The sequence below is a fragment of the Coturnix japonica genome, unplaced genomic scaffold (genome assembly GCF_054131305.1).
Source record: "Coturnix japonica strain WE unplaced genomic scaffold, WE-NBRP24 Scf118, whole genome shotgun sequence".
Lineage (NCBI taxonomy): Eukaryota > Metazoa > Chordata > Aves > Galliformes > Phasianidae > Coturnix > Coturnix japonica.
The window spans coordinates 59,016-79,912 of NW_028189021.1; the positions used below are offsets into that span (position 1 = coordinate 59,016).

The following is a 20,897-nucleotide window of genomic DNA, read 5'->3' on the forward strand; positions in this document are numbered from 1 at the left end:
GGTAATAGGGGATATATGGGGTAATAGGGGATGTATGGGGTAATAGGGGATATATGGGATTATATGGGGTTATAGGGGATATAGGGTGGGATATAGGGGGTTATGGGGGGATATGGGGGAATATTTGGGTTATAAGGAGATATGGGAGTTATAGGGAGATATGGGAGGGTTATAGGGGGGATATAGGGGGATATGGGGAGATATGGGGGTATGGGGGGATATGAGGGGGATATGGGGATGTGGGGGGGTTGGGGGCGATATGGGGGGAATATTGGGTTATAGGGGGGGATTTGAGGGGGTACATTAGGGGTATGGGGGGTTGATGGAGGGATATGGGGGTTATAGGGGGACATGGGGGGGTTATGGGGGGATATAGTGGGGTATGGGGGGAATATGGGGGGTTGTGGGGGATATAGGGGGTTATAGGGGAGGTATGGGGGGAATATGGGGGGATATTGGGGGTTATGGGGGATATAGGGGGAATATGGGGGGGATATGGGGGTAATGGGGGGGGACAGGGGGATATGGGAAGGATATGTGGGGGGATATGGGGGTTATGGGGGGGATAATGGGGGATATGGGGGAGGGATATTAGGGTTATAGGGGGTTTTGAGGGGGACATGGGGGGGAACATTGGGTGTATGGGGGATATTGGGGTTATAGGGGTTTGATGGGGGGATACGGGGGTTATAGGGGGGATATGGGGGGGATAAGGGGGACTATAGGAGGATATGGGGGGGTTGTGGGGTATATAGGGGAGGATATTGGGGTTATGGGCGGGGATGGGGGGGTACATTGGGGGTATGGAGGGGTTATGGGGGATATGGGAGTTATAGGGGGTATATGGGGGATATGGGGAGATATGGGGGTATGGGGGGTTATAGGGGGATATGGGGGAGATATGGGGGGATATATGGGGTTATAGAGGATATATGGGGGGATATGGGGGGTTATGGGGGGATATTGGGGTTATAGGGGAATATGGGGGGTTAGAGGGGGGATATGGGGGGGATATGGGGTTATAGGGGATATATAGGGGGATATAGGGGGATATGGGGGGTAATAGGGGGGATATGGGGGGTAATAGGGGGATATGGGGGGATATAGGGTGGTTTGGGGGGATATGGGGGGTACAAAGGTATATGGGGGGGATATGGGTTTTATAGGGGGATATGGGGGTGTATGGGGTGTACAGGGGGATATGGGGGGTATAGGGGGATATGGGGGGGTAGGGGGTTATGGGGGGTGGGGGAACAGGGGGCACATTGGGGGTATGGGGGTGTTTGGGGGGGGATATGGGTTATAGGGGCATAAGGGGTGGATATGGGGGGGATATTGAGGTTATAGGGGGTTTGGGGGAGATATGGGGGTTATAGGGGATATGGGGGGTCTGGGAGGGAGATGGGGGGCAAATATGGGGGGATATGGGGGGCTGGGGGGGTTAGGAGGGATATGGGGGGTTATAGGGGGATATGGGGGGGATATGGGGGGTTATAGGGGGATATGGGGGGGTTATGGGGGGTTATAGGGGGATATGGGGGGGATATGGGGGGTTATAGGGGGATATGGGGGGGTTATGGGGGGTTATAGGGGGATATGGGGGGGATATGGGGGGATATGGGGGGTTATAGGGGGATATGGGGGGATATGGGGGTTATAGGGGGATATGGGGGGCATATGGGGGGTTATAGGGGGATATGGGGGGCATATGGGGGGAAATGGGGGGATATGGGGGGATATGGGGGGGATATGGGGGGTTATGGAGCGGATATGGGGGGTTATGGGGTGGATATGGGGGGTTATAGGGGGATATGGGGGGGATATGGGGGGTTATAGGGGGATATGGGGGGATATGGGGGGGATATGGGGGGTTATAGGGGGATATGGGGGGGATATGGGGGGTTATAGGGGATATGGGGGGCATATGGGGGGATATGGGGGGATATGGGGGGTTATAGGGGGATATGGGGGGGATATGGGGGGATATGGGGGGTTATAGGGGGATATGGGGGGGATATGGGGGGTTATGGGGCGGATATGGGGGGGATATGGGGTGTTATAGGGGGATATGGGGGGGATATGGGGGGTTATAGGGGGATATGGGGGGTTATAGGGGGATATGGGGGGTTATGGGGGGTTATGGGGGGATATGGGGGGTTATAGGGGGATATGGGGGGTTATGGGGGGTTATGGGGCGGATATGGGGGGTTATGGGGCGGATATGGGGGGTTATGGGGCGGATATGGGGGGTGTATGTGGGGCAGGGGACCCACATGGGGGTGTTGTGGGGCTGAGGGTCTGTGTGCCCCACAGTGCATCACTATGGACGGGCCGTCATCATGTTTGGGGTGCCCTACGTCTACACACAGAGCCACGTCCTCAAGGTGGGGGGCAGCTGTGGGGCTGGGGGGGGATGTGGGGTGGGGGTGGGGTGGATGTGGGGTGGATATGGGGCAGATGTGGGGCAGATGTGGGGTGGATGTGGGGCAGGTTGGGGGTGGGTGTGGGGTGGATGTGGGGCAGCCACGGGGTGGATGTGGGGCAGGTGTGGGGTGGATATGGGGCAGATGTGGGGTGGATGTGGGGCAGCCATGGGGCAGATGTGGGGTGGGTATGGGGCAGATGTGGGGTGTGAGGGGGCAGCTGTGGGGCTGGGGGGAGTGGATGTGGGGCAGGTGTGGGGTGGATGTGGGGCGGGTGTGGGGTGGATATGGGGCAGATGTGGGGCAGCCATGGGGCAGATGTGGGGCAGATATGGGGCAGACGTGGGGCAGCCATGGGGCAGATGTGGGGTGGATATGGGGCAGATGTGGGGCAGCCATGGGGCAGATGTGGGGTGGATATGGGGCAGATGTAGGGCAGCCATGGGGCAGTTGTGGGGTGGATATGGGGTGGATGTGGGGCAGCCATGGGGCAGATGTGGGGCAGCCATGGGGCAGTTGTGGGGTGGATATGGGGTGGATGTGGGGTGGATATGGGGCAGATGTAGGGCAGCCATGGGGCAGTTGTGGGGTGGATATGGGGTGGATGTGGGGCAGCCATGGGGCAGATGTGGGGCGGCCATGGGGCAGATGTGGGGCAGCCATGGGGCAGATGTGGGGTGGATATGGGGCAGATGTGGGGCAGCCATGGGGCAGTTGTGGGGTGGATATAGGGTAGATATGGGGTGGATGTGGGGTGGATATGGGGCAGATGTGGGGCAGCCATGGGGCAGATGTGGGGTGGATATGGGGTGGATGTGGGGCAGCCATGGGGCAGTTGTGGGGCAGCCATGGGGCAGATGTGGGGCAGCCATGGGGCAGATGTGGGGTGGATATGGGGTGGATATGGGGCAGCCATGGGGCAGTTGTGGGGCAGCCTTGGGGCAGATGTGGGGTGGATATGGGGCAGTTGTGGGGCAGCCATGGGGCAGTTGTGGGGTGGATATGGGGTAGATGTGGGGCAGCCATGGGGCAGTTGTGGGGCAGCCATGGGGCAGATGTGGGGTGGATATAGGGCAGATGTGGGGCAGCCATGGGGCAGATGTGGGGCAGTCATGGGGCAGATGTGGGGTGGATATGGGGCAGCCATGGGGCAGATGTGGGGTGGATATGGGGCAGCCATGGGGCAGTTGTGGGGCAGCCATGGGGCAGATGTGGGGCGGCCATGAAGCAGATGTGGGGCAGCCATGGGGCAGCCATGGGGCAGATGTGGGGTGGATATGGGGCAGATGTGGGGTGGATATGGGGCAGATGTGGGGTGGATATGGGGCAGATGTGGGGCAGCCATGGGGCAGTTGTGGGGTGGATATGGGGCAGATGTGGGGCAGCCATGGGGCAGATGTGGGGTGGATATGGCGCAGATGTGGGGCAGCCATGGGGCAGATGTGGGGCAGCCATGGGGTGTATATGGGGTAGATGTGGGGTAGATATGGGGCAGATGTGGGGTGGATGTGGGGCAGCCATGGGGCAGTTGTGGGGTGGATATGGGGTAGATATGGGGTGGATGTGGGGTGGATATGGGGCAGATGTGGGGCAGATATGGGGCAGATGTGAGGTGGATATGGGGCAGATGTGGGGTGGATATGGGGCAGATGTGAGGTGGATGTGGGGCAGATGTGGGGTGGATATGGGGCAGGTGTGGGTTGGATGTGGGGCAGATGTGGGGTGGATATGGGGCAGTTGTAGGGTGGATATGGGGTGGATGTGGGGCAGCCATGGGGCAGATGTGGGGCAGCCATGGGGCAGATGTGGGGTGGATGTGGGGCAGATGTGGGGTGGATATGGGGCAGTTGTGGGGCAGCCATGGGGCAGTTGTGGGGTGGATGTGGGGTGGATGTGGGGCAGATATGGGGCAGATGTGGGGTGGATATGGGGTGGATGTGGGGCAGCCATGGGGCAGTTGTGGGGTGGATATGGGGTGGATGTGGGGCAGATGTGGGGTGGATATGGGGCAGCTGTGGGGCAGCCATGGGGCAGATGTGGGGCAGCCATGGGGCAGATGTGGGGCAGATGTGGGGCAGCCATGGGGCAGATGTGGGGTGGATATGGGGCAGATGTGGGGCAGCCATGGGGTAGATGTGGGGCAGCCATGGGGCAGATGTGGGGTGGATATGGGGCAGATGTGGGGCAGCCATGGGGCAGATGTGGGGCAGCCATGGGGCAGATGTGGGGTGGATATGGGGCAGATGTGGGGCAGCCATGGGGCAGATGTGGGGTGGATATGGGGCAGATGTGGGGCAGATATGGGGCAGGTGTGGGGTGGATGTGGGGCAGATGTGGGGTGGATATGGGGCGGATGTGGGGTGGATATGGGGCGGATGTGGGGCAGCCATGGGGCAGTTGTGGGGCAGCCATGGGGCAGATGTGGGGTGGATATGGGGCAGATGTGGGGCAGCCATGGGGCAGATGTGGGGTGGATATGGGGTGGATGTGGGGCAGCCATGGGGCAGATGTGGGGTGGGTATGGGGTGGATGTGGGGCAGCCATGGGGCAGATGTGGGGCAGCCATGGGGCAGATGTGGGGCAGGTGTGGGGTGGATATGGGGCAGATGTGGGGCAGGTGTGGGGTGGATATGGGGCAGATGTGGGGTGGATATGGGGCAGATGTGGGGTGGATATGGGGTGGATGTGGGGTGGGTGTGGGGCAGCTGTGGGGCAGGGGTGGCAGGTGTGGGACTGGGGAGGGATGTGGGGTGGGTGTGGGGTGGATGTGGGGCAGATGTGGGGTGGATATGGGGTAGATGTGGGGTGAATGTGGGGCAGCCATGGGGCAGATGTGGGGTGGATATGGGGTGGATGTGGGGCAGCCATGTGGCAGATGTGGGGCAGCCATGGGGCAGTTGTGGGGTGGATATGGGGCAGATGTGGGGCAGCCATGGGGCAGTTGTGGGGTGGATATGGGGCAGTTGTGGGGCAGCCATGGGGCAGATGTGGGGTGGATATGGGGCAGATGTGGGGCAGCCATGGGGCAGTTGTGGGGCAGCCATGGGGCAGATGTGGGGTGGATATGGGGTGGATGTGGGGCAGCCATGGGGCAGTTGTGGGGCAGCCATGGGGCAGATGTGGGGTGGATATGGGGCAGATGTGGGGCAGCCATGGGGCAGTTGTGGGGCAGCCATGGGGCAGATGTGGGGTGGATATGGGGCAGATGTGGGGCAGCCATAGGGCAGATGTGGGGTGGATATGGGGCAGATGTGGGGCAGCCATGGGGCAGATGTGGGGCAGCCATGGGGCAGATGTGGGGTGGATATGGGGCAGATGTGGGGCAGCCATGGGGCAGTTGTGGGGCAGCCATGGGGCAGATGTGGGGTGGATATGGGGCAGATGTGGGGCAGCCATGGGGCAGATGTGGGGTGGATATGGGGCAGATGTGGGGCAGCCATGGGGCAGTTGTGGGGCAGCCATGGGGCAGATGTGGGGTGGATATGGGGCAGATGTGGGGCAGATATGGGGCAGATGTGGGGTGGATATGGGGCAGTTGTGGGGCAGCCATGGGGCAGATGTGGGGCAGCCATGGGGCAGATGTGGGGCAGCCATGGGGCAGATGTGGGGCAGCCATGGGGCAGATGTGGGGCAGCCATAGGGCAGTTGTGGGGCAGCCATGGGGCAGATGTGGGGCAGCCATGGGGCACATGTGGGGTGGATATGGGGTGGATGTGGGGCAGCCATGGGGCAGATGTGGGGCAGCCATGGGGCAGATGTGGGGCAGCCATGGGGCAGATGTGGGGCAGCCATGGGGCAGATGTGGGGCAGCCATGGGGCAGATGTGGGGCATGTCTCCCAGGCCCGGCTCCAGTTCCTCCGTGACGAGCTCCAGCTCCGTGAGAACGATTTCCTGACCTTCGACGCCATGAGACACTCGGCTCAATGTGTGGGGCGGGCGCTGAGGGGGAAAACGGACTATGGGATCATGGTGTTTGCTGATAAGGTGACCCATAGAGATACATAGAGACCCCATAGGGACACATAGAGACCCATAGGGACCCATAGAGACCCATAGAGACACATAGAGACCCCATAGGGACCCATAGGGACACATAGAGACCCATAGAGACCCATAGGGACCCATAGGGACCCATAGGGACCCATAGAGACCCATAGGGACACACAGGGACACATAGGGATACATAGAGACCCATAGAGACCCAAAGGGACCCATAGAGACACATAGGGACACATAGGGACCCATAGGGACACATAGGGACCCGTAGAGACCCCATAGGGACACATGGAGACCCCATAGGGACACATAGAGACCCATAGAGACCCATCGACCCCATAGAGACCCCATAGAGATCCATAGAGATCCATAGAGACCCATACAGACGCATTGACCCCATAGAGACACATAGGGACCCATAGAGACCCATAGAGATACATAGAGACCCGTAGAGATACATAGAGACCCATAGGGACCCATAGGGATCCATAGAGACCCATAGGGACACATAGGGACCCATAGAGACCCATAGGGACCCATAGAGACACATAGGGACCCATAGAGACACATAGGGACCCATAGAGACCCATAGAGACACATAGAGACCCATAGGGACCCATAGATACCCATAGAGACCCATAGAGACCCATAGGGACCCATAGAGACACATGGAGACACATAGGGACCCATAGAGACCCATAGAGACCCATAGGGACCCATAGAGACCCCATAGAGACCTATAGACACCCATAGAGACCCATAGAGACCCATAGGGACACATAGAGACCCATAGAGACCCATAGAGACCCATAGAGACCCATAGAGACCCATAGGGACCCATAGAGACCCATAGAGACCCATAGAGACCCATAGAGACCCATAGAGACCCATAGCACTCAGCGCAATGTGTGGGGCGGGCGCTGAGGGGCAAAACGGACTATGGGATCATGGTGTTCGCTGATAAGGTGACCCATAGAGATACATAGAGACCCCATAGGGACCCATAGAGATACATAGAGACCCCATAGGGACCCATAGAGATACAAAGAGACCCATAGGGACCCATAGATACCCATAGGGACCCATAGAGATACATAGGGACACATAGAGACCCATAGAGACCCATAGAGACCCATAGGGACACATAGAGACACATAGAGACACATAGGGACACATAGGGACCCATAGGGACCCATAGAGACCCATAGAGACACATAGAGACCCATAGAGACCCATAGGGACCCATAGGGACACATAGGGACCCATAGAGACCCATAGGGACCCATAGAGACCCATAGAGACCCATAGAGATCCATAGAGATCCATAGAGACCCATACAGACGCATTGACCCCATAGAGACACATAGGGACCCATAGAGACCCATAGAGATACATAGAGACCCTTAGAGATACATAGAGACCCATAGGGACACATAGGGACCCATAGAGACCCATAGGGACCCATAGAGACCCATAGAGACCCATAGGGACACATAGGGACCCATAGAGACCCATAGAGACCCATAGAGACCCATAGGGACCCATAGGGACCCATAGAGACCCATAGGGACACATAGAGACCCATAGAGACCCATAGGGACCCATAGAGACCCATAGAGAGCCATAGGGACCCATAGGGACCCATAGAGACCCATAGGGACCCATAGAGACCCATACAGAACCATACAGACCCATAGCGACCCATAGAGACCCATAGCGCCCCATAGCGACCCATAGGGACCCATAGAGACCCATAGCACTCAGCGCAATGTGTGGGGCGGGCACTGAGGGGGAAAACGGACTATGGGATCATGGTGTTCGCTGATAAGGTGACCCATAGAGATACATAGAGACCCATAGGGACACATAGAGACCCATAGGGACCCATAGAGACACATAGAAACCCAAAGGGACCCATAGAGACACATAGGGACCGATAGGGACCCATAGAGACCCATAGGGACACATAGAGACACATAGAGACCCGTAGGGACACATAGGGACCCATAGAGACACATAGAGACACATAGGGACCCATAGAGACCCATAGGGACACATAGGGACCCATAGGGACCCATAGAGACCCATAGAGACCCATAGAGACCCCATGGAGACCCCATGGACCCCATTTACCCCATAGAGACCCATAAAGACCCATAGCATCCCATAGAGACCCATAGGGACCCATAGAGACCCATACAGACCGATACAGACCCATAGCGACCCATAGAGACCCATAGAGATACATAGAGACCCCATAGGGACCCATAGAGACCCATAGAGACCCATAGGGACACATAGAGACCCATAGACCCCATAGAGACCCATAGAGACCCATAGAGACCCATAGGGACCCATAGAGACCCATAGCACTCAGCGCAATGTGTGGGGCGGGCACTGAGGGGGAAAACGGACTATGGGATCATGGTGTTCGCTGATAAGGTGACCCATAGAGATACATAGAGACCCATAGGGAAACATAGGGACACATAGGGACCCATAGAGACACATAGGGACCCATAGGGACACATAGGGACACATAGGGACCCATAGAGACCCCATAGGGACCCACAAAGACCCATAGGGACCCACAGAGACCCATAGAGACCCATAGAAACCCCATTGACCCCATAGAGACCCATAGAGACACATAGGGACCCATAGAGACCCATAGAGACACATAGAGACCCATAGAGACCCATAGAGACCCATAGGGACACATAGGGACACATAGAGACCCATAGAGACCCATAGAGACACATAGGGACCCAATAGAGACCCATAGACCCCATAGAGACCCACAGTGACCTATAGGGACCCATAGAGACCCATAGGGACCCATAGAGACCCCATAGACCCCATAGGGACACATAGAGACCCATAGGGACACATAGAGACACATAGGGACACATAGGGACACATAGGGACACATAGAGACCCATAGAGACACATAGAGACCCATAGAGACACATAGAGACCCATAGGGACACATTGGGACCCATAGAGACCCATAGAGACCCATAGGGACCCATGGAGACCCATAGAGACCCCATAGGGACCCATAGGGACACATAGAGACCCATAGCGACCCATAGAGACACATAGAGATCCCATAGAGACCCATAGAGACCCATAGCACTCAGCGCAATGTGTGGGGCGGGCGCTGAGGGGGAAAACGGACTATGGGATCATGGTGTTTGCTGATAAGGTGACCCATAGAGATACATAGAGACCCATAGGGACCCATAGAGACCCATAGGGACCCATAGGGACACATAGAGACCTATAGAGACCCATGGAGACTCCATAGAGACCCATAGACCCCATAGAGACCCATAGGGACCCATAGGGACCCATAGCACTCAGCGCAATGTGTGGGGCGGGCGCTGAGGGGGAAAACGGACTATGGGATCATGGTGTTCGCTGATAAGGTGACCCATAGAGATACATAGAGACCCATAGGGACACATAGGGACACATAGAGATACATAGAGACCCATAGAGACCCATAGAGACCCATAAGGACACATAGGGACCCATAGAGACCCCATAGGGACACATGGAGACCCATAGAGACCCATAGAGACACATAGGGACACATAGAGACCCATAGAGACCCCATAGACCCCATAGAGACCCATAGATACACATAGTGACCCCATAGACCCCATAGAGACACATAGGGACACATAGGGACACATAGAGACCCATAGACCCCATAGACCCCATAGAGACCCATAGGTACACATAGTGACCCCATAGACCCCATAGAGACCCATAGGGACCCATAGAGACCCCATAGACCCCATAGACCTCATAGAGACCCCATAGACCCCACAGACCCCATAGAGACTCATAGGGACCCATAGCGACCCATAGAGACCCATAGAGACCCATAGAGACCCATAGGGACCCATAGAGACACATAGGGACCCATAGAGACCCATAGAGACCCATAGGGACCCATAGGGACACATAGGGACCCATAGAGACCCATAGAGACCCATAGAGACCCATAGAGACCCATAGACCCCATAGAGACCCATAGAGACCTATAGGGACCCATAGAGACCCATAGAGACACATAGGGACCCATGGGGACACATAGAGACCCATAGGGACCCATAGAGTCCCATAGGGACCCATAGGGACACATAGGGACCCATAGAGACCCATAGGACACATAGGGACCCATAGAGACCCATAGGGACCCATAGAGACCCCATAGAGACCCATAGACCCCATAGAGACCCATAGGGACCCATAGGGACACATAGGGACCCATACAAACCCATAGGGACACATAGAGACCCATACAGACCCATAGAGACCCATAGAGACCCATAGGGACACATAGGGACACATAGGGACCCATAGAGACCCATAGGGACACATAGAGACCCATAGAGACCCATAGAGACTCCATAGAGACCCCATAGACCCCATAGAAACCCATATGGTCCCCATAGACTCCATTGACCCCATAGAGACCCATAGAGACCTATAGAGACCCCATAGACCCCATAGAGACCAATAGAGACCCATAAAGACCCATAGACCCCATGAAGACCCCATAGAGACCCATAGAGACCCCATAGACCCCATAGAGACCCCATAGAGACCCATAGAGACCCATAGAGACCCCATAGACCCCATAGAGACCCATAGAGACCCCATAGAGACCCATAGGGACCCATAGGGACCCATAGGGACACATAGAGACCCATAGTGACCCATAGCGACCCATATGGTCCCCATAGACCCCATACACCCCATAGAGACCCATAGAGACCCCATAGAGACCCATAGGGACCCATAGAGACCCCATAGACCCCATAGAGACCCCATAGAGACCCATAGGGACCCATAGGGACCCATAGGGACCCCATAACGACCTATAGAAACCCCATATCCCCCATTGCAGCGCTATTCTCGCAGTGACAAGCGCAGCCGGTTGCCGCGTTGGCTCCAGGATCGGCTCCTTCCGTCCAACCTGACCCATAGAGACCCATAGAGACCCATAGGGACCCCATAGACCCTATAGAGACCCCATAGAGACCCATAGGGACCCATAGAGACCCCATAGACCCCATAGAGACCCATAGAGACCCATAGAGACCCCATAGACCCCATAAAGACCCCATAGCTACCCATAGAGACCCCATAGAGACCCATAGAGACCCATAGAGACACATAGGGACCAATAGTGACTCATAGCGTCCCATAGAGACACATAGAGACCCATTTATCCCCTTAGACCCCATAGAGACCCATAGAGAACCCATAGACCCCATAGAGCCCCATAGATACACATAGAGACCCATAGAGACCCCATAGAAACCTATATGGTCCCCATAGACCCCATTGACCCCATAGAGCCCCATAGAGACCCATAGAGACCCATAGGGACCCATAGAGCCCCATAGACCCCATATAGACCCATATCTCCCCCCATTGCAGCGCTATTCTCGCAGTGACAAGTGCTCCAGGATCGGCTCCTTCCGTCCAACCTGACCCATAGAGACCCATAGAGACCCATAGGGACCCATAGAGACCCCATAGAGACCCATAGGGACCCATAGGGACCCATAGGGACACATAGAGACCCATAGTGACCCATAGCGACCCATATGGTCCCCATAGACCCCATACACCCCATAGAGACCCATAGAGACCCCATAGAGACCCATAGGGACCCATAGAGACCCCATAGACCCCATAGAGACCCATAGAGACCCCATAGAGACCCATAGGGACCCATAGGGACCCATAGGGACACATAGAGACCCATAGTGACCCATAGCGACCCATATGGTCCCCATAGACCCCATACACCCCATAGAGACCCATAGAGACCCCATAGAGACCCATAGGGACCCATAGAGACCCCATAGACCCCATAGAGACCCCATAGAGACCCATAGGGACCCATAGGGACCCATAGGGACCCCATAACGACCTATAGAAACCCCATATCCCCCATTGCAGCGCTATTCTCGCAGTGACAAGCGCAGCCGGTTGCCGCGTTGGCTCCAGGATCGGCTCCTTCCGTCCAACCTGACCCATAGAGACCCATAGAGACCCATAGGGACCCATAGAGACCCATAGAGACCCATAGGGACACATAGAGACCCCATAGACCCCATAGAGACCCCATAGACCCCATAAAGACCCCATAGCTACCCATAGAGACCCCATAGAGACTCATAGGGACCCATAGGGACCCCATAGAGACACATAGAGACCCCATAGAGACCCCATAGACCCCATAGAGACCCATAGAGACCCATAGCTACCCTTAGAGACCCCATAGAGACCCATAGACCCCATAGAGACCCCATAGAGACCCATAGACCCCATATAGACCCCATAATATCCCCCATTGCAGCGCTATTCGCGCAGTGACAAGCGCAGCCGGTTGCCCCATAGAGACCCCATAGACCCCATAGAGACCCATAGAGACCCATAGAGACCCCATAGACCCCATAGGGACCCATAGAGACCCATAGAGACCCATAGAGACCCATAGGGACCCATAGAGACCCCATACACACCTTAGACCCCATAGAGACCCATAGAGACCCCATAGAGACACTTAGGGACCAATAGTGACTCATAGCGTCCCATAGAGACCCATAGGGACCCATAGAGACCCCATAGAGACCCCATAGGGACACATAGGGACCCATAGAGACCCATAGAGACCCATAGAGACCCATAGGGACCCATAGGGACCCATAGAGACCCATAGGGACCCATAGGGACCCATAGAGTCCCATAGCAACCCATAGAGACCCATAGGGACCCATAGAGACCCATAGAGACCCATAGAGACCCCATAGACCACATAGAGACCCATAGAGACCCATAGAGACCCCATAGACCCCATAGGGACCCATAGAGACCCATAGAGACCCCATAGAGACACTTAGGGACCAATAGTGACTCATAGCGTCCCATAGAGACCCATAGGGACCCATAGAGACACATAGTGACCCATAGAGACCCATAGAGACCCATAGAGACCCATAGGGACCCATAGAGACCCATAGAGACCCCATAGAGACCCATAGGGACCCATAGGGACCCCATATACCCTATAGAAACCCCATAGACCCCATATAGACCCATATCTCCCCCCATTGCAGCGCTATTCGCGCAGTGACAAGCGCAGCCGGTTGCCCCATAGAGACCCATAGAGACCCCATAGGCACCCATAGAGACCTATAGAGACCCCATAGACCCCATAGAGACCCATAGAGACCCATAGCGACCCATAGAGACCCATATACCCTATAGAAACCCCATAATATCCCCCATTGCAGCGCTATTCCCGCAGTGACAAGCGCAGCCGCCTGCCCATAGAGACCCCATAGACCCCATAGAGACCCATAGGGACCCATAGAGACCCCATAGAGACCCATAGTGACCCCATAGACCCCATAGAGACCCATAGAGACCCATAGGTACCCATAGAGACCCATAGAGACCCATAGAGACCCCATAGAGACCCATTTATCCCCATAGAGACCCATAGAGACCCCATAGAGACCCCATAGAGACCCCATAGACCCCATAAAGACCCCATAGAGACCCATAGAGACCCCATAGAGACCCCATACACACCTTAGACCCCATAGAGACCCATAGAGACCCCATAGAGACCCCATAGACCCCATAGAAACCCATATGGTCCCCATAGACCCCATTGACCCCATAGAGACCCATAGAGACCCCATAGACACTCGTAGACACCCATAGAGACCCCATAGACCCCATAGACCCCATAGAGACCCATAGGGACCCATAGAGACCCATAGAGACCCATAGGGACCCATAGAGACCCCATACACACCTTAGACCCCATAGAGACCCATAGAGACCCCATAGAGACACTTAGGGACCAATAGTGACTCATAGCGTCCCATAGAGACCCATAGGGACCCATAGAGACCCCATAGAGACCCCATAGGGACACATAGGGACCCATAGAGACCCATAGAGACCCATAGAGACCCATAGGGACCCATAGGGACCCATAGAGACCCATAGGGACCCATAGGGACCCATAGAGTCCCATAGCAACCCATAGAGACCCATAGGGACCCATAGAGACCCATAGAGACCCATAGAGACCCCATAGACCACATAGAGACCCATAGAGACCCATAGAGACCCCATAGACCCCATAGGGACCCATAGAGACCCATAGAGACCCCATAGAGACACTTAGGGACCAATAGTGACTCATAGCGTCCCATAGAGACCCATAGGGACCCATAGAGACACATAGTGACCCATAGAGACCCATAGAGACCCATAGAGACCCATAGGGACCCATAGAGACCCATAGAGACCCCATAGAGACCCATAGGGACCCATAGGGACCCCATATACCCTATAGAAACCCCATAGACCCCATATAGACCCATATCTCCCCCCATTGCAGCGCTATTCGCGCAGTGACAAGCGCAGCCGGTTGCCCCATAGAGACCCATAGAGACCCCATAGGCACCCATAGAGACCTATAGAGACCCCATAGACCCCATAGAGACCCATAGAGACCCATAGCGACCCATAGAGACCCATATACCCTATAGAAACCCCATAATATCCCCCATTGCAGCGCTATTCCCGCAGTGACAAGCGCAGCCGCCTGCCCATAGAGACCCCATAGACCCCATAGAGACCCATAGGGACCCATAGAGACCCCATAGAGACCCATAGTGACCCCATAGACCCCATAGAGACCCATAGAGACCCATAGGTACCCATAGAGACCCATAGAGACCCATAGAGACCCCATAGAGACCCATTTATCCCCATAGAGACCCATAGAGACCCCATAGAGACCCCATAGAGACCCCATAGACCCCATAAAGACCCCATAGAGACCCATAGAGACCCCATAGAGACCCCATACACACCTTAGACCCCATAGAGACCCATAGAGACCCCATAGAGACCCCATAGACCCCATAGAGACCCATAGAGACACTTAGGGACCAATAGTGACTCATAGCGTCCCATAGAGACCCATTTATCCCCATAGGGACCCATAGAGACCCATAGAGAGAGACCCCATAGAGACCCATAGGGACCCCATAGACCCCATAGAGACCCATAGAGACCCCATAGAGACCCATAGAGACGCATAGACCCCATAGAGCCCCATAGATACACATAGAGACCCATAGAGACCCCATAGAAACCCATATGGTCCCCATAGACCCCATTGACCCCATAGAGACCCATAGTGACCCCATAGAGACCCATAGAGACCCCATAGAGACCCCATAGACACTCATAGACACCCATAGAGACCCCATAGACCCCATAGAGACCCATAGAGACCCATAGAGACACATAGAGACCCATAGAGACCCATAGAGACCCATAGAGACCCCATAGACACTCATAGACACCCATAGAGACCCCATAGAGACCCCATAGACACTCATAGACACCCATAGAGACCCCATAGACCCCATAGTGACCCATAGAGACCCATAGAGTCCCCATAGAGACCCATAGAGACCCATAGAGACCCCATAGACACCCATAGACCCCATAGACCCCATAGAGACCCCATAGAGACCCCATAGACCCCATAGAAACCCATATGGTCCCCATAGACCCCATTGACCCCATAGAGACCCATAGAGACCCATAGTGACCCATAGAGACCCATAGAGACCCATAGAGACCCATAGGGACACATAGCGACGCATAGGGACCCATAGAGCCCCATAGAGACCCATAGAGACCCCATAGAGACCCATAGAGACCCCATAGAGACCCCATAGAGACCCATAGAGACCCCATAGACCCCATAGCTACCCATAGAGATCCATAGACCCCATAAAGACCCCATAGAGACCCATAGAGACCCATAGAGACCCCATAGACCCCATAGAAACCCATATGGTCCCCATAGACCCCATAGAGACCCCATAGACTCCATAGACCCCATAGAGACCCATAGATACACATAGAGACCCATAGACCCCATAGAGACCCATAGAGACCCCATAGACCCCATAAAGCCCCCATAGAGACCCATAGTGACCCATAGAGACACATAGGGACACATAGCGACGCATAGGGACCCATAGAGACCCATAGAGACCCATAGAGACCCATAGGGACCCATAGAGACACATAGAGACCCATAGAGAACCCATAGACCCCATAGGGACTCATAGACACCCATAGAGACCCCATAGACCCCATAAAGACCCCATAGAGACACATATTGAACCCCATAGAGACACATTTATCCCCATAGAGACCCCATAGACCCCATAGGGACCCATAGAGACCCATAGAGACCCCATAGACCCCATAGAGACCCATAGAGACCCATAGACCCCATAGAGACCGATATGGTCCCCATAGAGACCCATAGACCCCATAGCGACCCATAACACCCCATATCCCCCATTGCAGCGCTATTGTCGCAGTGACAAGCGCAGCCGGTTGCCCCATAGAGACCCATAGAGACCCATAGGGACCCATAGGGACCCATAACACCCCATATCCCCCCATTGCAGCGCTATTCGCGCAGTGACAAGCGCAGCCGGTTGCCCCGTTGGCTCCAGGATCGGCTCCTTCCATCCAACCTGACCCATAGAGACCCATAGAGACCCATAGAGACCCCATAGAGACCCATAGAGACCCCATAGAGACCCCATAGACACTCATAGACACCCATAGAGACCCCATAGACCCCATAGACCCCATAGAGACCCATAGACCCCATAGCTACCCATAGAGACCCCATAGAGACCCATAGAGACCCTATAGACCCCATAGGGACCCATAGACCCCATAGACCCCATAGAGACCCATAGGGACCCATAGAGACCCATAGGGACCCATAGGGACCCATAGAGACCCATAGGGACCCATAAAGACCCATAGAGACCCATAGACCCCATTGACCCCATAGGGACCCATAGAGACCCCATAGACCCCATAGCTACCCATAGAGACCCCATAGGCACTCATAGACACCCATAGAGACCCATAGACCCCATAGAGACCCATAGAGACCCCATAGACCCCATAGGGACCCATAGAGACCCCATAGAGACACTTAGGGACCAATAGTGACTCATAGCGTCCCATAGAGACCCATAGGGACCCATAGTCACCCATAGACCCCATAGAGACCCCATAGACCCCATAGAGACCCATAGAGACCCCATAGACCCCATAGAGACCCCATAGTGACCCATAGAGACTCCATAGACACCCATAGAGACACATAGAGACCCCATAGCGACCCATAAAGACCCCATAGACCCCACAGACCCCATAGAGACTCATAGGGACACATAGGGACCCATAGAGACCCATAGGGACCCCATATACCCCACAGAGACCCATAGAGACCCCATTGACCCCATAGGGACCCATAGAGACCCCATAGAGACCCCATAGAGACCCATAGAGACCCATAGAGACCCATAGTGACCCATAGAGACACATAGGGACACATAGCGACCCTTAAAGACCCATAGGGACCCCATAGACCCCATAGAGACCCCATAGAGACCCATAGAGACCCATAGAGACCTATAGGGACCCATAGACCCCATAGCTACCCATAGAGACCCATAGAGACCCCATAGACCCCATAGAGACCCATAGAGACCCATAGAGACCCATAGTGACCCATAGAGACCCCATAGAGACCCATAGTGACCCCATAGAGACCCATAGGGACCCATAGAGACCCATAGAGACCCCATAGAGACCCATAGAGACCCCATAGACCCCATAGTGACCCATAGAGACCCATAGAGTCCCCATAGAGACCCATAGAGACCCATAGAGACCCCATAGAGACACTTAGGGACCAATAGTGACTCATAGCGTCCCATAGAGACCCATAGGGACCTGTAGAGACCCCATAGAGACCCATAGAGACCCCATGGAGACCCCATTGACCCCATAGACCCCAAATACCCCATAGGGACCCATATAGACCCATAGGGACCCATATAGACCCATATCTCCCCCCATTGCAGCGCTATTCTCGCAGTGACAAGCGCAGCCGGTTGCCGCGCTGGCTCCAGGATCGGCTCCTTCCGTCCAACCTGACCCATAGAGACCCATAGAGACCCATAGAGACCCATATACCCCATAACACCCCATATCCCCCCATTGCAGCGCTATTCCCGCAGTGACAAGCGCAGCCGGTTGCCCCATAGAGACCCCATAGACCCCATAAAGACCCCATAGACCCAATTGACCCCATAGAGACCCATAGAGACCCCATAGACCCCATAGAGACCCATAGAGACCCCATAGAGACCCATAGAGACCCATAGACCCCATAGAGACCCATAGAGACCCCATAGACCCCATAGAGACCCATAGAGACCCCATAGAGACCCATAGAGACCCATAGACCCCATAGAGACCCATAGAGACCCATAGAGACCCCATAGACACTCATAGACACCCATAGAGACCCCATAGACCCCATAGAGACCCCATAGACACTCATAGACACCCATAGAGACCCCATAGAGAGAGACCCCATAGAGACCCATAGGGACCCCATAGACCCCATAGGGACCCCATAGAGACCCATAAAGACCCATAGAGACCCATAGAGACCCATAGAGACCCATAGAGACCATATTGAACCCCATAGAAACCCATTTATCCCCATAGAGACCCATAGAGACCCATAGACCCCATAGAGACCCATAGAGACCTATAGGGACCCATAGAGACCCATAGAGACCCATAGAGACCCATAGAGACCCATAGAGATCCCATAGACCCCATAGACCCCATAGAGACCCCATAGACCCCATAGACCCCATAGAGACCCCATAGACCCCATAGAGACCCATAGAGACCCATAGATACACATAGAGACCCCATAGACCCCATAGAGTCCCATAGAGACCCATAGAGACCTGTAATGATCCATAGAGACCCATAGGGACCCATAGAGACCCATAGAGACCCATAGAGACCCCATAGAGACCCCATAGACCCCATAGCGACCCATAGAGCCCCATATACCCTATAGAAACCCCATATCTCCCCCCATTGCAGCGCTATTCGCGCAGTGACAAGCGCAGCCGGTTGCCGCGCTGGCTCCAGGATCGGCTCCTTCCGTCCAACCTGAACCTGACGGTGGACGAGGCCGTTCAGGTGGCCAAACATTTCCTAAGGAACATGGCGCAGCCCTTCCGAAAGGTGAACTATGACCTTTGACCTCTGACCCCCTCACCTCTGACATCTGACCCCTCACCTCTGACCTGTGACCCCCACTCTGACCCCTGACCCCTCACCTCTGACCTCCCACCTCTGACCTGTGACCCCCACCTCTGACCTCTGACCCCTCACCTCTGACCCCTCACCTCTGACCTCTGACCCCTCATCTCCGACCTCTGACCCCTCACCTCTGACCTGTGACCCCCCACTCTGACCTCTGACCCCTCACCTCCGACCTCTGACCCCCCACTCTGATCCCTGACCCCCCACCTCTGACCCCTGACCCCCCAACTCTGACCTCTGACCCCTCACCTCTGACTTCTGACCCCTCCACCTCTGACCTCTGACCCCCCACCTCTGACCCCTGACCCCTCCACCTCTGACCTCTGACCCCTCACCTTTGACCTGTGACCCCCACTCTGACCCCTCACCTCCGACCTCTGACCCTTCACCTCCAACCTCTGACCCCCCACTCTGACCCCTGACCCCCCACTCTGACCTCTGACCCCTCACCTCCGACCTCTGACCCCCCACCTCTGACCTCTTGACCCCCACCTCTGACCCCTGACCCCTCACCTCTGACCTCTTGCCCCTCACCTCTGACCCCTGACCTCTGACCCCCCACCTCTGACCTCTGACCCCCCCACCTTCGACCTCTGACCCCCCTCCTCTGACCTCTGACCCCTCACCTCCAACCTCTGACCCCCACTCCGACCTCTGACCCACCACCTCTGACCTGTGACCCCCCACTGTGACCCCTGACCCTTCACCTCTGACATCTGACCCCTCACCTCTGACCCCTGATCCCTCACCTCTGACCTCTGACCCTTCACCTCTGACCTCTGACCCTTCACCTCTGACCCCTGACCCCTCACCTCTGACCTCTGACCTCCCACCTCTGACCTGTGACCCTCCACTCTGACCCCTGACCCCTCACCTCCAACCTCTGACCCCCTGACCTCTCACTCCTCCATCTGACCCCTGACCCCTCACCTCTGACCTCTGACCCCTCACCTCTGACCCCTGACCTGAGACCCCCCACTCTGACCTCTGACCCCTCACCTCTGATCCCTGACCCCCCCCAGACTCCTGACCTCTGACCCCTCGCCTTTCACCTCTGACCCTTTCCCTCTGACCCCATTGTTCTCTGACCCCTGACCCCTCACCTCTGACCCCTGACCTCTGACCTCTCGCCCCTCACTCTGACCTATGACCTCTCACCTCTGACCCCTCTG

The 20,897-nt window shown here is 55.8% G+C and overlaps 1 protein-coding gene across 4 annotated transcripts in view; it reads left to right on the forward strand.

Annotated features, from left to right (window-relative positions):
* Positions 1 to 2,318: 2,318 nt before the first annotated feature.
* LOC146751181 (general transcription and DNA repair factor IIH helicase subunit XPD-like) overlaps positions 2,319 to 20,897 on the forward strand; it is a 32,755-nt gene continuing 14,176 nt past the window's right edge. For 2 of the 4 annotated variants that reach the window (XM_085535327.1, XM_085535328.1), the window contains exons 1-3: positions 2,319 to 2,384; positions 6,265 to 6,408; positions 19,501 to 19,644. In XM_085535327.1, coding sequence (XP_085391453.1) covers positions 2,340 to 2,384; positions 6,265 to 6,408; positions 19,501 to 19,644 — 333 coding nt within the window. In that variant the 5' untranslated portion in view covers positions 2,319 to 2,339. Of the gene's footprint in view, positions 2,385 to 6,264; positions 6,409 to 9,539; positions 9,629 to 9,763; positions 9,852 to 19,500; positions 19,645 to 20,897 lie in introns of those variants that run through there. The other 2 variants (XM_085535330.1, XM_085535331.1) reach the window with 2 other exon arrangements.